The 16,991-nt window shown below is 48.9% G+C and overlaps 2 protein-coding genes across 2 annotated transcripts in view; both read left to right on the top strand.

Moving 5' to 3' along the window:
* Window positions 1-1,100: 1,100 nt before the first annotated feature.
* On the top strand, window positions 1,101-11,797 carry RPL22 (ribosomal protein L22). The gene is made up of 4 exons (XM_055000996.1): window positions 1,101-1,208; window positions 5,944-6,048; window positions 9,322-9,446; window positions 11,583-11,797. The coding sequence occupies exons 1-4, from the start codon at window positions 1,197-1,199 to the stop codon at window positions 11,725-11,727; spliced, it is 387 nt and encodes a 128-aa protein (XP_054856971.1). The 5' UTR covers window positions 1,101-1,196; the 3' UTR covers window positions 11,728-11,797.
* A 4,267-nt stretch (window positions 11,798-16,064) lies between these two features.
* The window catches only part of CHD5 (chromodomain helicase DNA binding protein 5), a 75,172-nt gene continuing 74,245 nt past the window's right edge, over window positions 16,065-16,991 (top strand). Inside the window, exon 1 of the mRNA XM_055001802.1 lies at window positions 16,065-16,107. Coding sequence (XP_054857777.1) covers window positions 16,065-16,107 — 43 coding nt within the window. The remainder of the gene's footprint in view (window positions 16,108-16,991) is intronic.

Below are 16,991 nucleotides of genomic sequence, written 5' to 3'. Positions count from 1 at the left end.
GGGCTATCCAGGTTAAGGTATTCTCTGATATTACTTTCTGTTATATTATTATCTAGTTTTAATATTTTGTTACATATTACATTTACTGTCTAATGTTACTTTGTTGTATATTCCGTTTTTGATATTCTTTCTATAGTTCAATACTATTTTCTGTTTTAATAAAATATTTTTTTTTTAAAAAGGCTACCTACTGAAGGGCATACCTAGCTCAGAAAGGCCTAGGATTGCAATGCTGGCTGTAGGGCTGGCAACTCCAGGTTTGGAAATTTGGGGTACAGCCTGGAGAGGGCGGCGTCTGCAGAAGGAAGGAACCTCAGCGGGCTATAACGCAAGGAAGCCCACCTTCCAAAGTGGCCATTCTCTCCAGGGGAACTGATCTCTGTAGTCTGGAGGTCAGTTGTAATCCTGAGAGATCTCCAGGCCCCACCTGGGGGTTGGCAATTCTACTGGGCTGTTATTTCCTAAAGTTGGCAATGCGTGTCCAGAGTTCCAAACAAAGACAGACCAAGGTCAGCTACCCCAGTTGTTGCCGGGATCTACACGTGGGAGCTTCTGTCTGCAACTCAAATGCTCTGCCCTTTCACACAGGAAAGGGACCACGAAAGCCGTCGTGGCTTTGGACCCCGGGGTTCCGCTTGTGCAAAGTGCCTCTGTGCCACACCCAGCTTGGCCAACTCCTCCCCCTCCTAACCAGTTGCATAACAGGGAAAAATTCAGAGGGAGCAGAATTTTCCCAGACTAGAGTTCCTTCCCTAGTTAAAGGCAGACGATCCTTGCGAGCAAAAAAAGGAGCACTTTGCACATGTTCGGATCCCTCTTGCTCCAGCCGGGCATTTTCAAATTTTGCTTCTTTCCACTCCACGTGCTTTCTTCGCCGGCCGACCCAGCAAAACTGCCATTCCCAGCTACCTTCGCGGCGGTAGATGACCGCTAAAACGATCGTGTGCCCAAGACGGAGAAGAGAGCGCGGCCTATCGACTCTCTCGATGTTCGACAATGGGAGAGGAACCCTCGACCAAGGATCACAGAGAAAGGTCTTCCTAGAGCGGACAAAGAGATAAGATTTGCTACGGGATTACGCACGTTCGTTGGCGTCAAAGCGTCAGCATGTATGGCGTCTACGAGAGGGAGGAGTGCTGTGAGTGTGCGCATGCGCGCAGCCTCTCTTCCTTTCTCCCCCTCTCGTTGCTGCCGCCATGGCGCCTGCGGTGAGTCTCCGGCTAGGCCCGGCCGAGGAGGGGAGGCGAGGAGGGGTCGGTGGGGGCAGGCAGCGAGGCAAGGCGGTGGGAGAATAAGGCGGGCGTCACGAGGGGCCCGTCCTCCTCGTCAGTGACTCCGCTGCTCATCCCCCCACCCCCTTTCCCAGCTTGGGAGAAAGGGTTGCCAACTTCCAGGTGGCGTCGGTAGATTTCCTGGAATTGCAATTGACTACAGAGATCAGTTTTCCTTAGGGTTGCCTACCCCCCAGGTTAGGCCTGGAGATCTTCCCGGAATTGGGACTGCTTTTTAGGCCACAGAGTTCAGTGGTGAAAATGGCTGCTTTGGATGGTGAACTCAGTGGGATTGTCACCTGCTAAAGTCCCTCCCCTCCCCCAAAATCTCCAGGAATTTCCCATCTTGGAGCTGGCAACCCTACCTTACCCCTCTCCCAGCGGCCCCCCCGGTCTCTCTCACAGGGGAGGTGCAGCTTGCCCATGGGGAGGGATTTTAAATTGCACAATGTAGTCTGTGAGCTTAACTGTAATGTTAGGCTTCACCCCATAGGGTTCTTGGGGAGGGGGCGCTATGGCTCATTGGCAGAGATCACATGTCCTAGTTTCTTACTACCATCAAGTGTGTATTGGAGAACAGCAAAGAATCTCAGCTCTCTAATAGGATCTAAAGGATCAGTAAGGAATCCTGGAGATCCATTTAAGCAGATGGACCAAGCTGATAAGGCAGCCTCTAGACTGAAAACTTCATGAGAGGTGGTGGGTCCAGCCACAGAGCACCAGCTTTGCACAGCGAAGACTCCAGGCCTCCATCCTTGGCAGCATTAATGACCCCATAAAGGATATCACAGAAATAAGTTACAATTGTATTTATGTATTTGTATTCCTTTTAATTTTTGTTTTTCTTTTTGTAAGTGGATAACCTGAATTGTTGATATATGCCAATAAAGGCTAACTTGAACTTGACCCCATAAAGCTGCCTTAGACTGAGTCAGATCACCAGTCTGTCAGAACTGGTATTGTTTGCTTTGATTGGCAGCTTCTCTTCAGGACCTCAGATCAAAGTCTCTCACATCACCTGACCCCTTTGGCTGGGGATTGAACCTCCAACCAGGTTTTAAATACTACACCACTGAGCAGTTTCACTGCCTGCTGAAGTATCTTGAGTGTGGGGGGGGGCACTTTGCTCTTCCTGAGGTTCCCTGGCAGCTGCTGGTTTGAGCAGATAAATAGGTCTGGGATGTATCGCCCAATGGGCTGACTTAAAATAAACGTGTTGTGCACGTGTGTTGTGGAGCAGGGCTGTGACACTCAGCAGTAGATTGGCCCCTTTGTGAACAGGTGGCCGAGGTTCAGTGCTCACTCAACGTGTCAGTTAAAGAGCCAGGCAAAGGAGATAGTCCTAAGCTAGACGGGCCAACCACCTGCGTCAGTGTAAGGCATCTTTGTATGTTTGTAGGGCAGAATAGCAACCAGTCACGTCTGTGGGAGAAATTCAAGGAATGCAGCTGGGGATACTTTGAGAGAAAGGGCAGAACCAGCTTGCTAGCCTCAAGTGGATCCCAGCCACTGAAAATTGATCCATGTCTTAACTTGAGTGGCTTCCTGCTTCCTGTCTACATAACCCCATCCCAGGTTGTGTTTTCTGGTGTATGCTAAGATGTGACAGAGTTCTGGGTGATAGCTTTTAATTGCAAAGCATCTGCCCTCATGACAGGCAGAGGGTTTGTGATTTTTTATGAATTGCAGCAACCCCTGGAAGTGCATTTGTTGTGCTGCGTGCGCAGTTATGCTGTCCACCTCCCAGCCTGTGTGGTATCTTTCTTTGTCTTTACTGCAACTGTAGTCCCTGAATGCTGCACTTGGCTTTTCTCCTGTAAGAATGAGTGACAGCTATTGATTTAGGTAAGGTGTCATTGGAGTAGGAACTCGGTCTGCTTCCAGGTATCCCAGCAACGGGAATGAATCACAGCATGGTCCATTCTGTATGCATTACCTTGCCTCTTCCTCTGCACGTCTTCTTCCTGGATTATGTTCCTTGTCGATGGTATGGGGCAAAATGTTGAAAATGTGCGTGTACTAAATTTTCGTCACTTTACTCACACAGAAGGCAAAAGGATGAGAAGCATCATGTGAGAGGCAGATGGATGAATCGAGAATTCCCGTTTTTGATCTTTCCCCTGCCACCGGTTCATTAGCTGCCCCCAGACACAAGCCTAGCTGGCTATTTTCTCAGCCTTGGCTCAGCTCCCAGCAACAGGACTCCAGTGTCCTTTCTGCACCCCCCCACCCCCCGTGCTCCTGGGCTCACAGCCGCCCGATCTGGCCCAAATTGGGGCCTGATTGGGCGGCTTCAGAGTGCAGCACCCATTCCACCCCCTCTCCCCACACTCCCGGGCCCACAGCCGGCCATATTGGGGCTGGATCAGGCAGCTGTGGAGTGCAGGAGTGCTCCAGGGGCATCCCCCCCCCAGTGCTTCTGGGCCTGCAGCCACCCGATCCGGCCCGAATCAGAATTCTGTGCTCTAATACACAGCAACCCTGGGTTTGTTGCTCTCTGTTATATGTGAACTGGTGCTAGTCTGGGGGTACAGAGCAGGTTTTTCTCTCCCCACTGTGGCATCCCCAGTAGCATCACTTTGCTTTCTTGTCCAGGGGAGTGAGTGACAGCCTTTAATTTAGATGGGAGAAAGTAAAGGGGTTCCTTGAGAATGCTGTTGGGATGGATAGGTAGACCTATGATGTGGCCCCACCCCTGGAAAATCAATGTTGCTGCTAGCCCGGTAGCTCTGTTTTCTGTTGGTCCTGCTGGCGTGTGACCAATGGACTTTTGGAACGGCTTTTAAAAATGTATTTGGTGCATCTTGCATGTGAGAAGGTTAGGCTGCTTACTGTCAGGTTGTAAATCTGGCTTGCCATGGCAGACCTTTGGGGCAAGCGATACCACATCAGGTTCAAAGCAGGAGATGGGCCGTTCTTTACTGTGCCCTATAGGTTTGTTGCTTTGACGCCACTGCCGCTGCTGGTCTCCTTTCTGATTGGTGCTTTGATGTGTGGTTTTGCCTCTTCGAAAGCACAGTACTAGAGAAGCAAGCAAGAACACTGGCCTGTTCTATGACATCAGCCACTTTGATGGGTCGGGAACAGCCCAAAATAGATATCAACAGGAAGGGCGGGGTAAGTTAACTTGGTGGCCATAAGTGTATAAAAGGTGTCCCTTCAGTAGCTCAGGAGAGATTTTGCTAAAAGAAGTGAATTTTAAGGAAGAACACTAGGATCACAATGGGTGTTTTTAAGAAGAGAGTTCCATAGTCTTAGCACCAGAGGAGTTAGCCGTGTTAGTCTGTGGTAGCAAAATCCAAAAGAGTCCAGTAGCACCTTTAAGACTAACCAACTTTACCATAGCATAAGCTTTAAAGAATCACAGTTCTCTTCGTCAGATGCACATCTGACGAAGAGAACTATGATTCTCGAAAGTTTATGCTGCTGTAAAGTTGGTTAGTCTTAAAGGTGCTACTGGACTCTTTTTGATAGTCTTAGCGCTGTCACCCAGAAACCCCTGTCCTTTGTAGCTGCACCTTTGACGGTAGAGGACCATAAAGCGGGGCCTCTGATGACCTGAGTTCACGCGTAAGGTCATATGGGAGCAGGTGATCCTCAAGGTGTCTTGGTCCCACCGCTTTAAACTGGGCACAGAAACCAACAGGTTGTCATCCAGTTACCTTAATATTAGTGTTACCTTGCTAGTACCAGGTCACCCCTTTCCTCAACCTCATTCTAAATCAGTTTTAGCTTCCAAGTGTGGATTGAAGGCAGTCTTGCTTACAGCAAGCGGTACTCATCTAGTCTGGGTGATCGCTGAAGCTTGTCTCATGGTGGCCTGCTTCCTCTCCAGGAGATGGCATGGTTGGTTAATCAGCTAGCACGAGGCATTCCTGGCCACAGCTGACACCTAGTTGTCCAGGAGCACACCCAGTCCGCACACCTTAGTCTTCAGGGGAGGGTGCAGCTTACCCAACACAAATGTCGTATATCTACTCTACAGTCAGGTGTGGTGCCAAAGCAACCTCTGGATTATACTTCCAGCTGCCACTCTCCCAGCTCATCACTGCAGATTGTATAGTTTAGCCACTTCTCCCGCCTTGCTTGGGAAAAAGAAAGCAGGCAAACTGGCTGTCAGCAGCACCCCGGTGGTCTCTATTTCCATGCAGCTCCATCTTTTTAGGCATTAAGGTGCAAAAGCAAGAAGGAACAAGGATATTTTTGTCTGGCAGGTCAAAGAAGGCATTAAAAGTAGGGGAAATGAGAGAGCAGGCAGATGGAGAAGGACCTTCCGAGTGGGTTGTTGGAAAGGGCAAGGGGGCAGTGTGGAGGCTCAGAGGTATGAGGCTTTATTGTAGTGTTGGACTTGGATCGGTATCTTAAGTTACCTGGTTTCTTTTTTTGCTTGGAGCCTTGAGGAGAAAATGTTTTTAGCTTTCTGCAGTGAACACCAATAGGAAAAGATAGAAACTACCCACCCAGCCTGCCTTGTTCTTCAGTGCCTTAATTTTTATTTAGGGGGCAAGGGAGTCACCTATTGAAGTGTACTTGCTGTGCTCTGGCTAGACTGCATATGAGACCAGGAAACTTAGTCTGGGATTGCATGGACGGTTCAGGGGCCAAGTTCCAGAGACTTTAGTGTGATGGATGATTTCTCTGATGATCAAAACTCTCTTTCTGTCTCCTGCAGAAGAAGCTTGCGACGAAGGGCGGTAAAAAAAAGAAGCAGGTCCTGAAATTCACTCTGGACTGCACCCACCCAGTAGAAGATGGTATCATGGATGCGGCCAACTTTGTAAGTTTCAGGCACTGGGGCGGGGAGGGGGAGGGAGGGTTGCGCTAGCTTTAGAACTGCACACTGCATTAGATTCGGAAGAGTTAGGAGCAGGCGTCAGCTCAAGCCTCTCCCTGAATTATGAATGGATAATTTGGGCTGTCCTTTTGAGAGGTAGAAATGCAGCTGTCTTTGTTCCGGGGTGCATTTAATGTGCCCTTTTTTGCCTCATTGCAGTGACCTGCTTGCCATGCCATGGCCCGCACAACCGCTGCTAACTGGTCCATCTATCCAGAGGAGTTAGCCGTGTTAGTCTGTAGTAGCAAAATCAAAAAGAGTCCAGTAGCACCTTTAAGACTACTGGACTCTTTTTTATTTTGGTCCATCTATGATTTCTTCCTGGTCAGGGCAGCATCTGGTCAAGGCAGCCCTGTTGAAAAAGGCTGTCATGGAAACCGGATCTGCTGAGTAGGTGGTAGTTTCGTGCAAGAAATGACTGTTTGGGAAAAACTTAGTTTGGTATGGGCATTTCTGGTAACCGAGTATTTTGTTTGCATCGTCTATGACGTGCTTTGCATTAAGTATCTCCTGGCAACTCTTTATCACAAAGCTTGCTAGGTGCTTTGGCGAGGTACGGTTGTTTTGCCTCAGTCTAGACGTCCAGTGTTTGGGTATGTTGCACTAAACTCACTCTTAAGCTTGCACATGTGAGCATAGGAAGCTACCTTATATGAACTCTGACCACTGGTTCATCTGGCTCCGTTGTGTGTACCTTGATCAGCAGCAACTGTCTTCAGCTTTAGATGTCACCAGTAGTACAGGAGCTGCGGTAGGGCTTTTCCTCATGGGTTGTTCCAGCTGAACAGTGCATTCAGGTATAACTGCTGGGGCTCTGCCCCTTCAGAATGGAGAGATGTGTGCGTGGTTGTAAAGTTGGTGTGACTGTGGTATAACGGGACCCGTTTTGTCAGCAGCCTGAAGTGTTTTGTGCACCTAACACTGTGGACTCCAGTCCCTGAAAGCTTGTTTTAGTCTTTCAGCTGCTGCTAAACTCTTGCATGTGTGTTGCTTCAAGGTGGAAGTAATACCACTCTCTCTCTGGAAATTAGTTAACAGAGAAAACCAGAGTGTCCACAAAAGGCTAGGTTAGAACCTTTCTCCTTGCCTTCTTTAGCTGGAAGAAGGCTTTAGTGTCCATTAGTTTAAAGACTCATAAGCTTGCTGGTTGCATACGATTACACTTTGCTCAGGGAAGAGGCCACGATGCTTTTTTAGCAGGATTCTAGCATCGCTTTAAAAGAAACTATATTGTTGGTTGAGCAGAGAAAAGCCCCCCCCCCCGTTGAACTATTTGTAGTTAGACCAGTAATTGCCATGGCACATCAGTATGAGCGGAGCATACTGCTTGCGTACTGTGAGAAATTAATGTATTGCATAATGAAAGACTTGTAAGAACACAAAGTATTTACTTGCAGAGGAGGTTACCTATTGCATCTCAGGATGAGTAGTCGTTCTAGCCATGCTTCTTTCTAGTCAGCTCCTGCCTTGCGCAGCGAAGAGTGTTTAGCTCATTCAGTGAGTCTTGTAGACTTACAGGGGTTGAGTTTCTCTTCAGGTTTTAAGAGTGGGCATGTCTTGGTTGCCAGTTATCTCTCAAATGCTGCTAGATCAGTGGCATTCATTCAGTGGCTTGGGAGCCACAGTTGGCTGAGCACTGTTCCCCAATGTGCCACCTGCCTTGTGTTTTAGGACTGTGGCCAAGACCCTTGCCTAATGGGGCTTGGGGTTGGTAGTTGGTTCCCACCTTGAAGCAGCAGCTGTCAGAAGAACGGATAAGTGGCAAGCAGCCCTGACGGGCAGGCCTTATGCCACGGAGTGAAGGAAATGTGGCTTTTTGGTTGATAGTAACTGAGAAAGTGCCCTGATGTGGATGGCACAGGCTAGCCCAGTCTCGTCAGATCACAGAAGCTAAGCAGGATCGTCCCTGCTTAGTACTTAGATGGGAGATCACCAAGGAAAGCCAGGGGCAGGCAATGGCAAACTGCTTCAGAATGTCACTTGCCTTGAAAACCATATGGGGTCACTGTAAATTGGCTGCGACTTGATGGCATGTTCCACCACCTGTTGTGAATGTGGCTCTCTATAAGCTGCAGAGTGAGAACACCTGTGCTAGATAGTCCAATGAGAGTAGTAGTAGAGTAACATATACTAGTAGCCCCAGGATGTGAATAACCGTAGATTTCAAGAGAAGCACAGCATTTTAAAAGCTAAAGACCCCGTGTGTGATGTGGGGGTACCAGGCCAACTTTTCTTTGAAACACTTATTTACATAAAATATGTTGCAATAGAAAAGAGCAAGAGGCCAGTAGCACCTATAAGACTAACAAAATTTGTTGTAGGGTGTGAGCTTTTGTGAATCATAGCTCACCTCTTCAGATGTTGTGGATCTTCAGATGTGGGGGCAGATGTCGCATCTGCCCCCCACAGCTCAGCCTGTTACTGAATTACTGCCTGGAAGCCCTCCCAACATTTAGCCTTTTAGCTTGCTTCACATTAGAGCTAGAATAGCACAGCATTGTGTGGTATCCCAAGATGAACACACATGTGGGTAGCATTATGCTTTCACTGGCTTTGGGGTAAGGCACCAGATGCATAAACCGTTAATCCCCAATCCCAAATTGACAGTAATATGGGTTCCAGTGGAAGAAGAGCGTGGCAGGACGTGGCCCAGTGACCCGAAAGATGGTGATTAAACGTCTCTGCAAGGCCCAGGAAACCTTTGGCCATTGGTAACATCAAGGCCCACAGGCATTAATTCCTTAATCATCTAAAGCTTTGATGGGGTCAGCTTTCATCAGTAAGGGCTGCATTAAATGCTCCCACCCCAATTTGGTGTCTGAGGCCATTTTGGTTCTGGTATTTTCCTGTAATGGAGGTTGTAAAAGAAACATGAAAAATGCCTTTTCCTTCTAACAATGAGCATGTCTCTTAAGTGTGCTTCTTTTGGTGTCTTAAACAAGGCCTGTGATGTTTTAATAGCGAGCAGATTTGCTTGCATGGAGCTGGTTAAGCAGGGAGACAATTAGTTCCCTAAACATCCTTTACTTTGGCACGAAATAGATCTGTCAGCTGCTGTGCTTATCCTGTCCTTGGTAGATATGGGTGGAAATAGTTCTTCCTTCTGTGGCTGCCTCTTCCTTTTTTAACGCTGGTGCCCACGTGTGGAAATCGCCCCCGTGCCTGTCCGTTGGTGTCCCTCACCTGGCCTGACCCACGTGTCTCCATCCCCTGCAGGAGCAGTTCCTCCAGGAGCGAATCAAAGTGAACGGGAAAGCTGGCAACCTGGGTGGGGGTGTGGTGACCATCGAGAGAAGCAAAAGCAAGATCACTGTCACCTCCGAGGTCCCTTTTTCCAAGAGGTAAGGAGCCAGAAGTGGTTAAAGGGCAGCAAGGAAGCTTTGCCCGGGGCTGGGGAGGGTTAGAGTCTGGGGCGCTACAAGTCTGGCCTCCTGGAAGCGTGGGTTTCCGCTGAGCTTCACAGGCAGCATTGCATCCACTTGCCTGTCTTCCACGGGAGTGCAGCCTTCCATACTGTCTGTCCAGCAAGTTGGAAAGCAATTTGAGAGGCTGCAGTCCCTCCCTACTCCTGGGCAGGGAGCTGTTTTGTTCAATTGAGTTTATTGGGTTGTGCTGTGAACTCCTCCTCCTCCGCTGCTGGCAGACATCTCCCCGAGTTGATCAGTGTAAATGGTTCTTGCTCTGGAGAGTGTTGGCTAATTTGGGAGCTTAGACTGCTAAACCAGAGATCTTTAGCAGGGCTTTGGATAGCTACCTGTGCTGTGTCACCAGTCTAAGAAGGTTTGGAAGGGTGGTTTGTGGTTCTGCTTCAAAAAAGAACAGGGAAACTGGATATTCCTGGGGCCCACTTAAGACCCCAAAGGAAGGCTCTGCGTGTGTCCTTGTCTTTTCTCCCTATACTGGCTGTGCCTATACCTCTGCAGTAGAATCATGCATGTGGCTTTCTTGCAAAAGTTGAACATTGAAGCCTTGTTAAAATATTTTTGAAAAGCAAATTGTTTTTTTTGTCCCTAAAGAGTCTCTTTAGTAGAATTCCCCCAGGGAGCTAATATTAAGTTCTCCCAGGGAAGCCTTGCTGGATGCTGTGGGAGGCTTTTCTCAGCTAAAGCGACTGCCTGGCAGGCTACAGTTGGCATTCCTGCTGTCAGCTTCATCCACCTTTTCTTATAACAGAGCTAAACTACAAGAGGCGAATTGCGTGAGGATGCTCATGTGAAGGGAGCCGCAATGTTAGCCGGGAAGCTGAGTTTTAAAAGACAGATCGGAAGGCTCTGTCAATTTCCCCTCTCTATAGAGCCTCCTCAGAGGGTTTATTTGCTCTTCACCTCCTAGGAGGGGAGGTGAAAGTGACAGAGGCTTTGGGAGGCAAAGAGGAAATTAACAAACCCTCTGAGGAGGGATCTTTGCTGGCTCTGTAGAGAGAGAGGAAATTGACAGAACCTTCTGATCTGTCTTTTAAAACTCAGCTTCCTGGCTAGCATTGTGATTCCCCTTCCCGTGCGCATCCTCGTGTAATTCGTCTCTTGTAGTTTAGCTCACAGTAAAGTCCTAGTACAGATTGGCTTAGGAATTAATTTAGTTGATCCCGAAGTCTCCAGGCAGGAAATGATCACGATGTTTTCTTTGCACCAAAACGTCTAGAGTTCTTGGGCCAAGCCCACAAAAATTCCTTTGAGTATCTATAAGACGTCTCCTGCCATCTGTGCAAATTGGGCCTTTTATGTCAAACTAGGGCCTGAAAGTTGGTTTATTAGCCGCAGTTAGTTTTAACCATGGGTATTGTATGATGCGAAATTCTAGCTTATTCACGGATTCCACTTGCTACAGTATTGGCTGGGAGACCAGCTGGAACTCTGAAGGGAAAAGAGAAAGGCAGTGAATCCAGCATTTGTCAAGACCCATCAGGGTTTGAATGATCATGTGTGAGCCAAATTGTGGTTTTGTGAACGAAATGCAATTCATGCAGGCTGTGGTTTTGCATTAAGTCTGTGCTGAGTTGCATATCCAAGCCCAGCTTCGGTGTCATGAGGGCTGCAGTTTTTTGGAGGGGAGGCAGCTGTATTCTTCACCCCTCACAGAATTGCAACTTCTGCATGGCCAACTCAATTAATACCCAGATCGCTTAGATTTAAAAACAACAAACACATCCTCATCTCCAGGTTAGAGCCAGCCAGTGAATTCCACCTGGCAAATTTCCAAGGGAAGGGAGATTTCCCACAGTCTTCGGGCAGCCACCAAGATCATCACTCGGTATGCTCAGAGAGCACTTTGTGCTTTAAAAGCAAGATAACACTTTGTGCCATCAAACGCCAAATTCTGAACACCTTGATCTTCACACAGTATGCAATTACAAGATGATAACCAAAGTGGTATCGAAGGCGGGGAATGATGCATTAAAGCTTTCCGTAGGACTCCACTGGTTTCAGGTATGCCTTTTTTACCTTGCCTCACTTTAGTTACCTGCTTTTTTTTTTAAGGTACCTGAAGTACCTCACTAAGAAATATCTGAAAAAGAACAACTTGCGCGACTGGCTGCGTGTGGTCGCCAACACCAAGGAAAGTTATGAGTTGCGATACTTCCAGATTAACCAGGATGAAGAAGAGGAGGAGGAGGAGGATTAAATAAACAGGGATCTGGAAAATAGTTTTTGTACATTTGCTTTTCCTTGAATAAAATGTGATTTAAAATTGTTGTCCTGTTTCCATGTGTCTGCTTCCTTTCCGCCCCCCTGCTGTACTGTAGACCTCACAATGGTTGTGTAAATGTCACAGTGGAGTCCTAATACACATCTATATCAAAATATTAAATAGTTCTTCCCTCTTCCTACCACCATCCAGAGACTGCTGGGTGGTGGCATGGGGTGGAGAGTGTAACAAACTCCTATGTGGAGGGGACTTGAATGGCGTGAACAAAAGTGTGTGTAAAAATGTTTAGGTGGGTAGCCATGTTGGTCTGCAGTAGAACAGCAGGATTTGAGTCCAGTGGCACCTTCGAGGCCAACAGGATATTCAGGGTGTAAGCCTTCGAGAGTCAGAGTTCTCTTCCCTGAAGAAGGGAGTTCGGATTCTCAAAAACTTACACTCTGAAAATCTTGTTGATTTCTAAGGTGCCACTGGACTCACATTCGGCTATAAAAATGTGTGTTGGGGGTGTGTCTATGGGGTTGCAGAGGACCCCATATTAATGTGGGTCCCTGAAAACGGGCAGGTATGTTTAATATGTGATGGATGGGGGATTGTGAAAGATGGTCCTGAGTGTTAAAATCAACGAGTTTTTGTATGTCACTTGTCGTCACTAAAGCTACCTTCTGACTCTCCCATGTGAGATCCTGGCAAAACCAGGTTGGCAAGAGCACCATCTGCTGTGGGGATGGTTTCACAGTCTCTCTGATCCGTTCCAGCATTTGGTTTCATGCTCCTAATCCCTACTGAACTGGTGCAGCAGAGCGATCGAGGGTGTGAACGGGGAAGCCAAATCACCTGGCTCGTATCTTCTGTCTGCTACAAACTCTCTTGAGTGGCCTCTCTTTCTCTGCTCCCACCCATCTTCTCAGGCTGGTTGCAAGGATTTTACTGAGCTGGTGCTCTGACCGGTCGAAGTGGCACAGAGAAGGGAAGACATTTCACCCCCTTCCTGGTCAACACATTGTGGTGGGGACTGAGCTTTGAAACCAGGCAGGGAAGGGGACAGAAAGCTAAACGAACCCCAACTGCATAGCCATCCTGTATGAATTAGTTCTATGACCTGATTATGTTCTGGTTGAGGCCGGGGAGTAGTATGTCACTATGTCATACAAGAGCAAGATTCGGGTCCAGTAGCACCTTAAAGACCAATTAGATTTCTAGGGTATGAGCTTTCGAGAGTCAAAGCTCTTTTTGTCAGACACTGATGAAGGTATCTGAGAAAGAGCTTTGATTCTCGAAAGCTCATACCCTGGAAATCTCGTCGGTCTTTTAAGGTGCTACTGGACCCGAATCTTGCTCTTCCAGTACAGGCCAATATGACTACGTACCTGAAACGAACGACATCATAAAGTTGCCAACTTCACTGTTTTGCTGCTGTGCCTCCAATAACATGCAAAAATCCACAGGTGTTGCATTTTTCATTTTCTCCCGAGTCGACCGACATTATCCCCTCTTACCGACATTATCCCCTCTTACGCCTTTCCTTATATTAGCACATAAAAGACAGCTTTTAGATGCTAGTCGAAAAGCTTGACCCCTCTCCTTTTGAGGAGTCAAGACCTCATTTTGGTCACTGGGACTTGAGCGTTCTGTTTGCATTCAAGAGTTCTGATCTGTCTTTGTTTTGATTCGAGTTTATTATTTTTATTTATGTCATTTATAGTACACCTTTCTCACTGAGACTCAAGGCGGATTACATGGTGTGAGTCAGTACAATCAATTACATGACATTTCAGTATACATGTAATGGGTATATGCATGCAATTGATTCCCTGTTTTTGTAATAGAGCCCAAACATTCTTGTTTAGCACCCACTGTCAGCCCAGAACCCTGTCAAAAGTTATCCTCTTGCATCCCCCCCCTTTTCTTGTATTCTCTCTTACTGTCTGCAAAATTTGCAAATCACTGGAGGAGACAATCCTCCCAGCCTTGCCTAAGGCATGCAACTGGAGAAGATTGCCCTCTCCTAAGAGGCCACAATTGCTGAATTTCTGTTCTGCAGAGTGAACAACCCTTAATCTCAAGCCCTTTCCCAAAGTTGTTTCACCCATGCATGTTTCAAAGTCTGCTTGCATCTCAGGAATCGCAAATCCATTTCTATGCTGATGACCAAATGTGTCATAAACAGTGCTCTGTAGAGAAAGCTACCCCACCAAGCCCTCCAGCCTCTCTGACAAATCTGAACTTCCAAATATTACCTCTGTATTTGTGTTAAGCATGTCTGCCATGTTCTTTCCTAAGTTCACATGACTGGCCATCACATGGTGGAGGAATGAGAGACAATTTGCGAGTTGTCATTTTTTTCCAAATATTTTACATGCATGTTCCATAATGCTGTGTGTGTGTGTCTGTAAAGGGAACTCCCTCCACAGCCACCCACTGGTACCCATTGCTTCTCAAACTTCAAATATGGGGGCTATGAGCCTGAGGTTCATGACTCAAGCAATGGTTCCAGTGATGAAGCTGCAAATGGTTCTTGGTGCTGAAACCCTTGACACTGGGGGAAGAACATAAGAGCCTTGTTCGTTCAGATGGTCTACCTAGTCCAGCATCTGGAGGCCAACAAACAAGGTATAGAGACCTTGGCCTACCTGATGTTATCTCCTAACATTGGTATTCAGTGGTTGGCTGGCTCTAAAAGTGGTGGTTCCCCTTAAGTCACTATGATGAGCGGCCATGGGTGGACTGATCCTCCATGTATCTGAGCAATATTCAGGTCCGGTAGCACCTTAAAGACCAACTAGATTCCCAGGATATGAGCTTTCCAGAGTTAGAGCTTGCTTCATCAGATATGAAGAGTGGAGAAAGGAAGGTACCCTTATAATCCTGGCAGAAGGTGGGAAGGGTATTGTAAATTAGAGTGTCAGGAAGCTGGCTCTAATACATGTTGGAATTAGCTTGATAGCTCATACCTAGGAAATCTCGTTGGTCTTTAAGGTGCTACGGGTCCCGAATCTTGCTCTTCTACTACAGACCAACACAGTTAGCCACCTGAACTGATCTTCATCAATCTGTTTAATGTGGCCATCACCATGTCCATGGGTGCGATTCCACACCTGAATTGCTGGTTGAGTGTATAGGTTTTTTCCCCCCCTCCTGGGATAAAGCAGCTGAGCACGAAAGAAAGGGCAGCATGTCTTTGGAAGGGCGAGGCTGGATTTAGGATAGCAGGCTGGAGGTGGAGTGGGCTTTCACCCAGCCAAGCATCTGCGAAGGGGTGCCCTGTGGCCACTGACTCTTCCTCTGCCTAAGCCACCTATCAGGAACGATGCAAAGTCTACTAGGGAAGACGACAGCCTTCACTGCCCTCCTTGGTGGGATGCAAACCTAAGGTTGCCAACCTCCAGGTGGGACCTGGAGCACTCCCAGACTTAAAACAGAAAAGAGTCCAGTAGCACCCTGAAGACTAACCAACTTTACTGTAGCATAAGCTTTCGAGAACTGCATTTCTCTTCCTCAGCATGCATCTGCAGCTTTTGCTACTACAGACTAACACGGCGAACTCCTCCAGACTTAAAAACTGCTCTCCAAACTACAATGATCAGTTCCTCTGGAAAAACTGAGCAGTTAGACGTATTAGTCTAGTTGCAAAATAGTAGAGTCCAGTAGCACCTTTAAGACTAACCAACTTCATTGTAGCATAAGCTTTTGAGAACCACAGCTCTCTTCGTCTGGCTCTTTTGCGGGATGGACAATGGCATTATATCGCACTTTCTCCACCCCGAACCCTTCCCTCCCCAAGCTCAACCCCCCAAATCTCCAGGAATTTCCAACCCAGAGTTGGCAACCCCATCAAAACACCCTCACCCTCATTGGCCGGGCGCTTCGCCCCTGCAGACCTCCCAAAGGCGCCCCTTCGGCCAAGTTGGGCGCGCGTTTGGAAGCAGGGAGCCGGGCTGTGCGCGTGTGCGCGCATCCCCGGCTTCGGGTGGGGGGGAGAAAAAGCCCGGTGCCCAAATGATGGGATGCGGTTGCCAAGGCAACCAGACTGGACGTCACCGCGCTTGGGCATGTGCGGTTCCGTTCCGGGAGGGTGCGAGGCTGCTGGGGCTCTGCGCTGCTGCTGATCCGGCCGGCGGGGCGGGCAGGCAGGCGGGAGGGCCCTCGTCGCCTCGGCAGCCCCTCGTCCAGCCGGCCGCCAGCCAGCCAGCCAGCCGCCCACCCCCGGGCGAGCCGCCGCCGCAGCCATCTTCGCGCGGAGCAGCCTCGCCCTCCGCAGCGCAACGTGCGCCCCGGGCGAAGGCTGGCCCGCTTGGCGGGGAGGAGCGCTGAGCATGCGGGGGGCGGAGGAGCCGGAGCTCGGCGAGGACGCGTCAGGTAAGGCGCCGGCGAGCGGGCCAGGGGCGCGCCCTGCCCTGCCTGCCCTGCCCTGCCCTGCCCGTCTGCCTGCGGGGTGCGGGCTGGCCGGGGCTGGCCGCTCCCTTCTCCCTGCGGGAAAAAGGACCTGGCGGGGCTTCGGGTTTGGGTGATTGGCTGAGCCGGGTGATGGCTGTCCCCGCGTTCCCGGGACAGGGGGTGCCCTTCTCCCAGGAGCGGCGCTCTCCGAAGCCCAGCGCCTGCTTTCCTCCGCCTGCTTAGCGTCCAGGCCGTCGCTCTGGGGCACGACAGTGAGGAGCGGGCCTAGTAGCTGGTCTGTAGAGATAGACTGCCTCTGAGCAAGGAGGTTCCATTCTTAACCCTGCAGGCAAGAGCTGCCTTCTGAGAAGCAGCACTCTCCAAAACCAGGCGCTGCTCCAGACAGTCGCTCTGGGGCAGGACAGTGAGGATCGACCCTAGTAGCCGGTGTATTCAGATAGACTGCCTTGGAGTAAGTAGGTTCCATTCTTAGCCCTTGAGGCAAAATCTCCCTTCTGAGGAGCAGCGCTCTCTAAAACCAGGCACCGCTTTCCCAGATCTCACCTTGATGGGCTCTGCATGGGCAGCATCTGGACAGTCACTCTGGGGCACAAAAGTGAGGATTTGGCCTAGTAGCTGGGATGTACAGATAGACTGTCTCAGAGCAAGGAGGTTCCATTCTTAGCCCTTGAGGCAAAATCTTCCTTCCATGCTTTTTCCTGCCAGGAATTTGCCTTCCAAATTGCTTGGTCGGAGTAGAGCGATGTCAATCTGGTCTGGTGATGCTGGGGCTTCCAGGAAGGTCCGAAGCCAGGAATCATGGGTGGTCTTACTGATTGTGGGGCCCAGGATAAAAAATAACAATA

Source organism: Eublepharis macularius, chromosome 17 (genome assembly GCF_028583425.1).
Source record: "Eublepharis macularius isolate TG4126 chromosome 17, MPM_Emac_v1.0, whole genome shotgun sequence".
NCBI classification, from domain to species: domain Eukaryota; kingdom Metazoa; phylum Chordata; class Lepidosauria; order Squamata; family Eublepharidae; genus Eublepharis; species Eublepharis macularius.
Note: the sequence above shows the minus strand (reverse complement) of the source record. Positions and strands in the feature narration are given on the sequence as shown.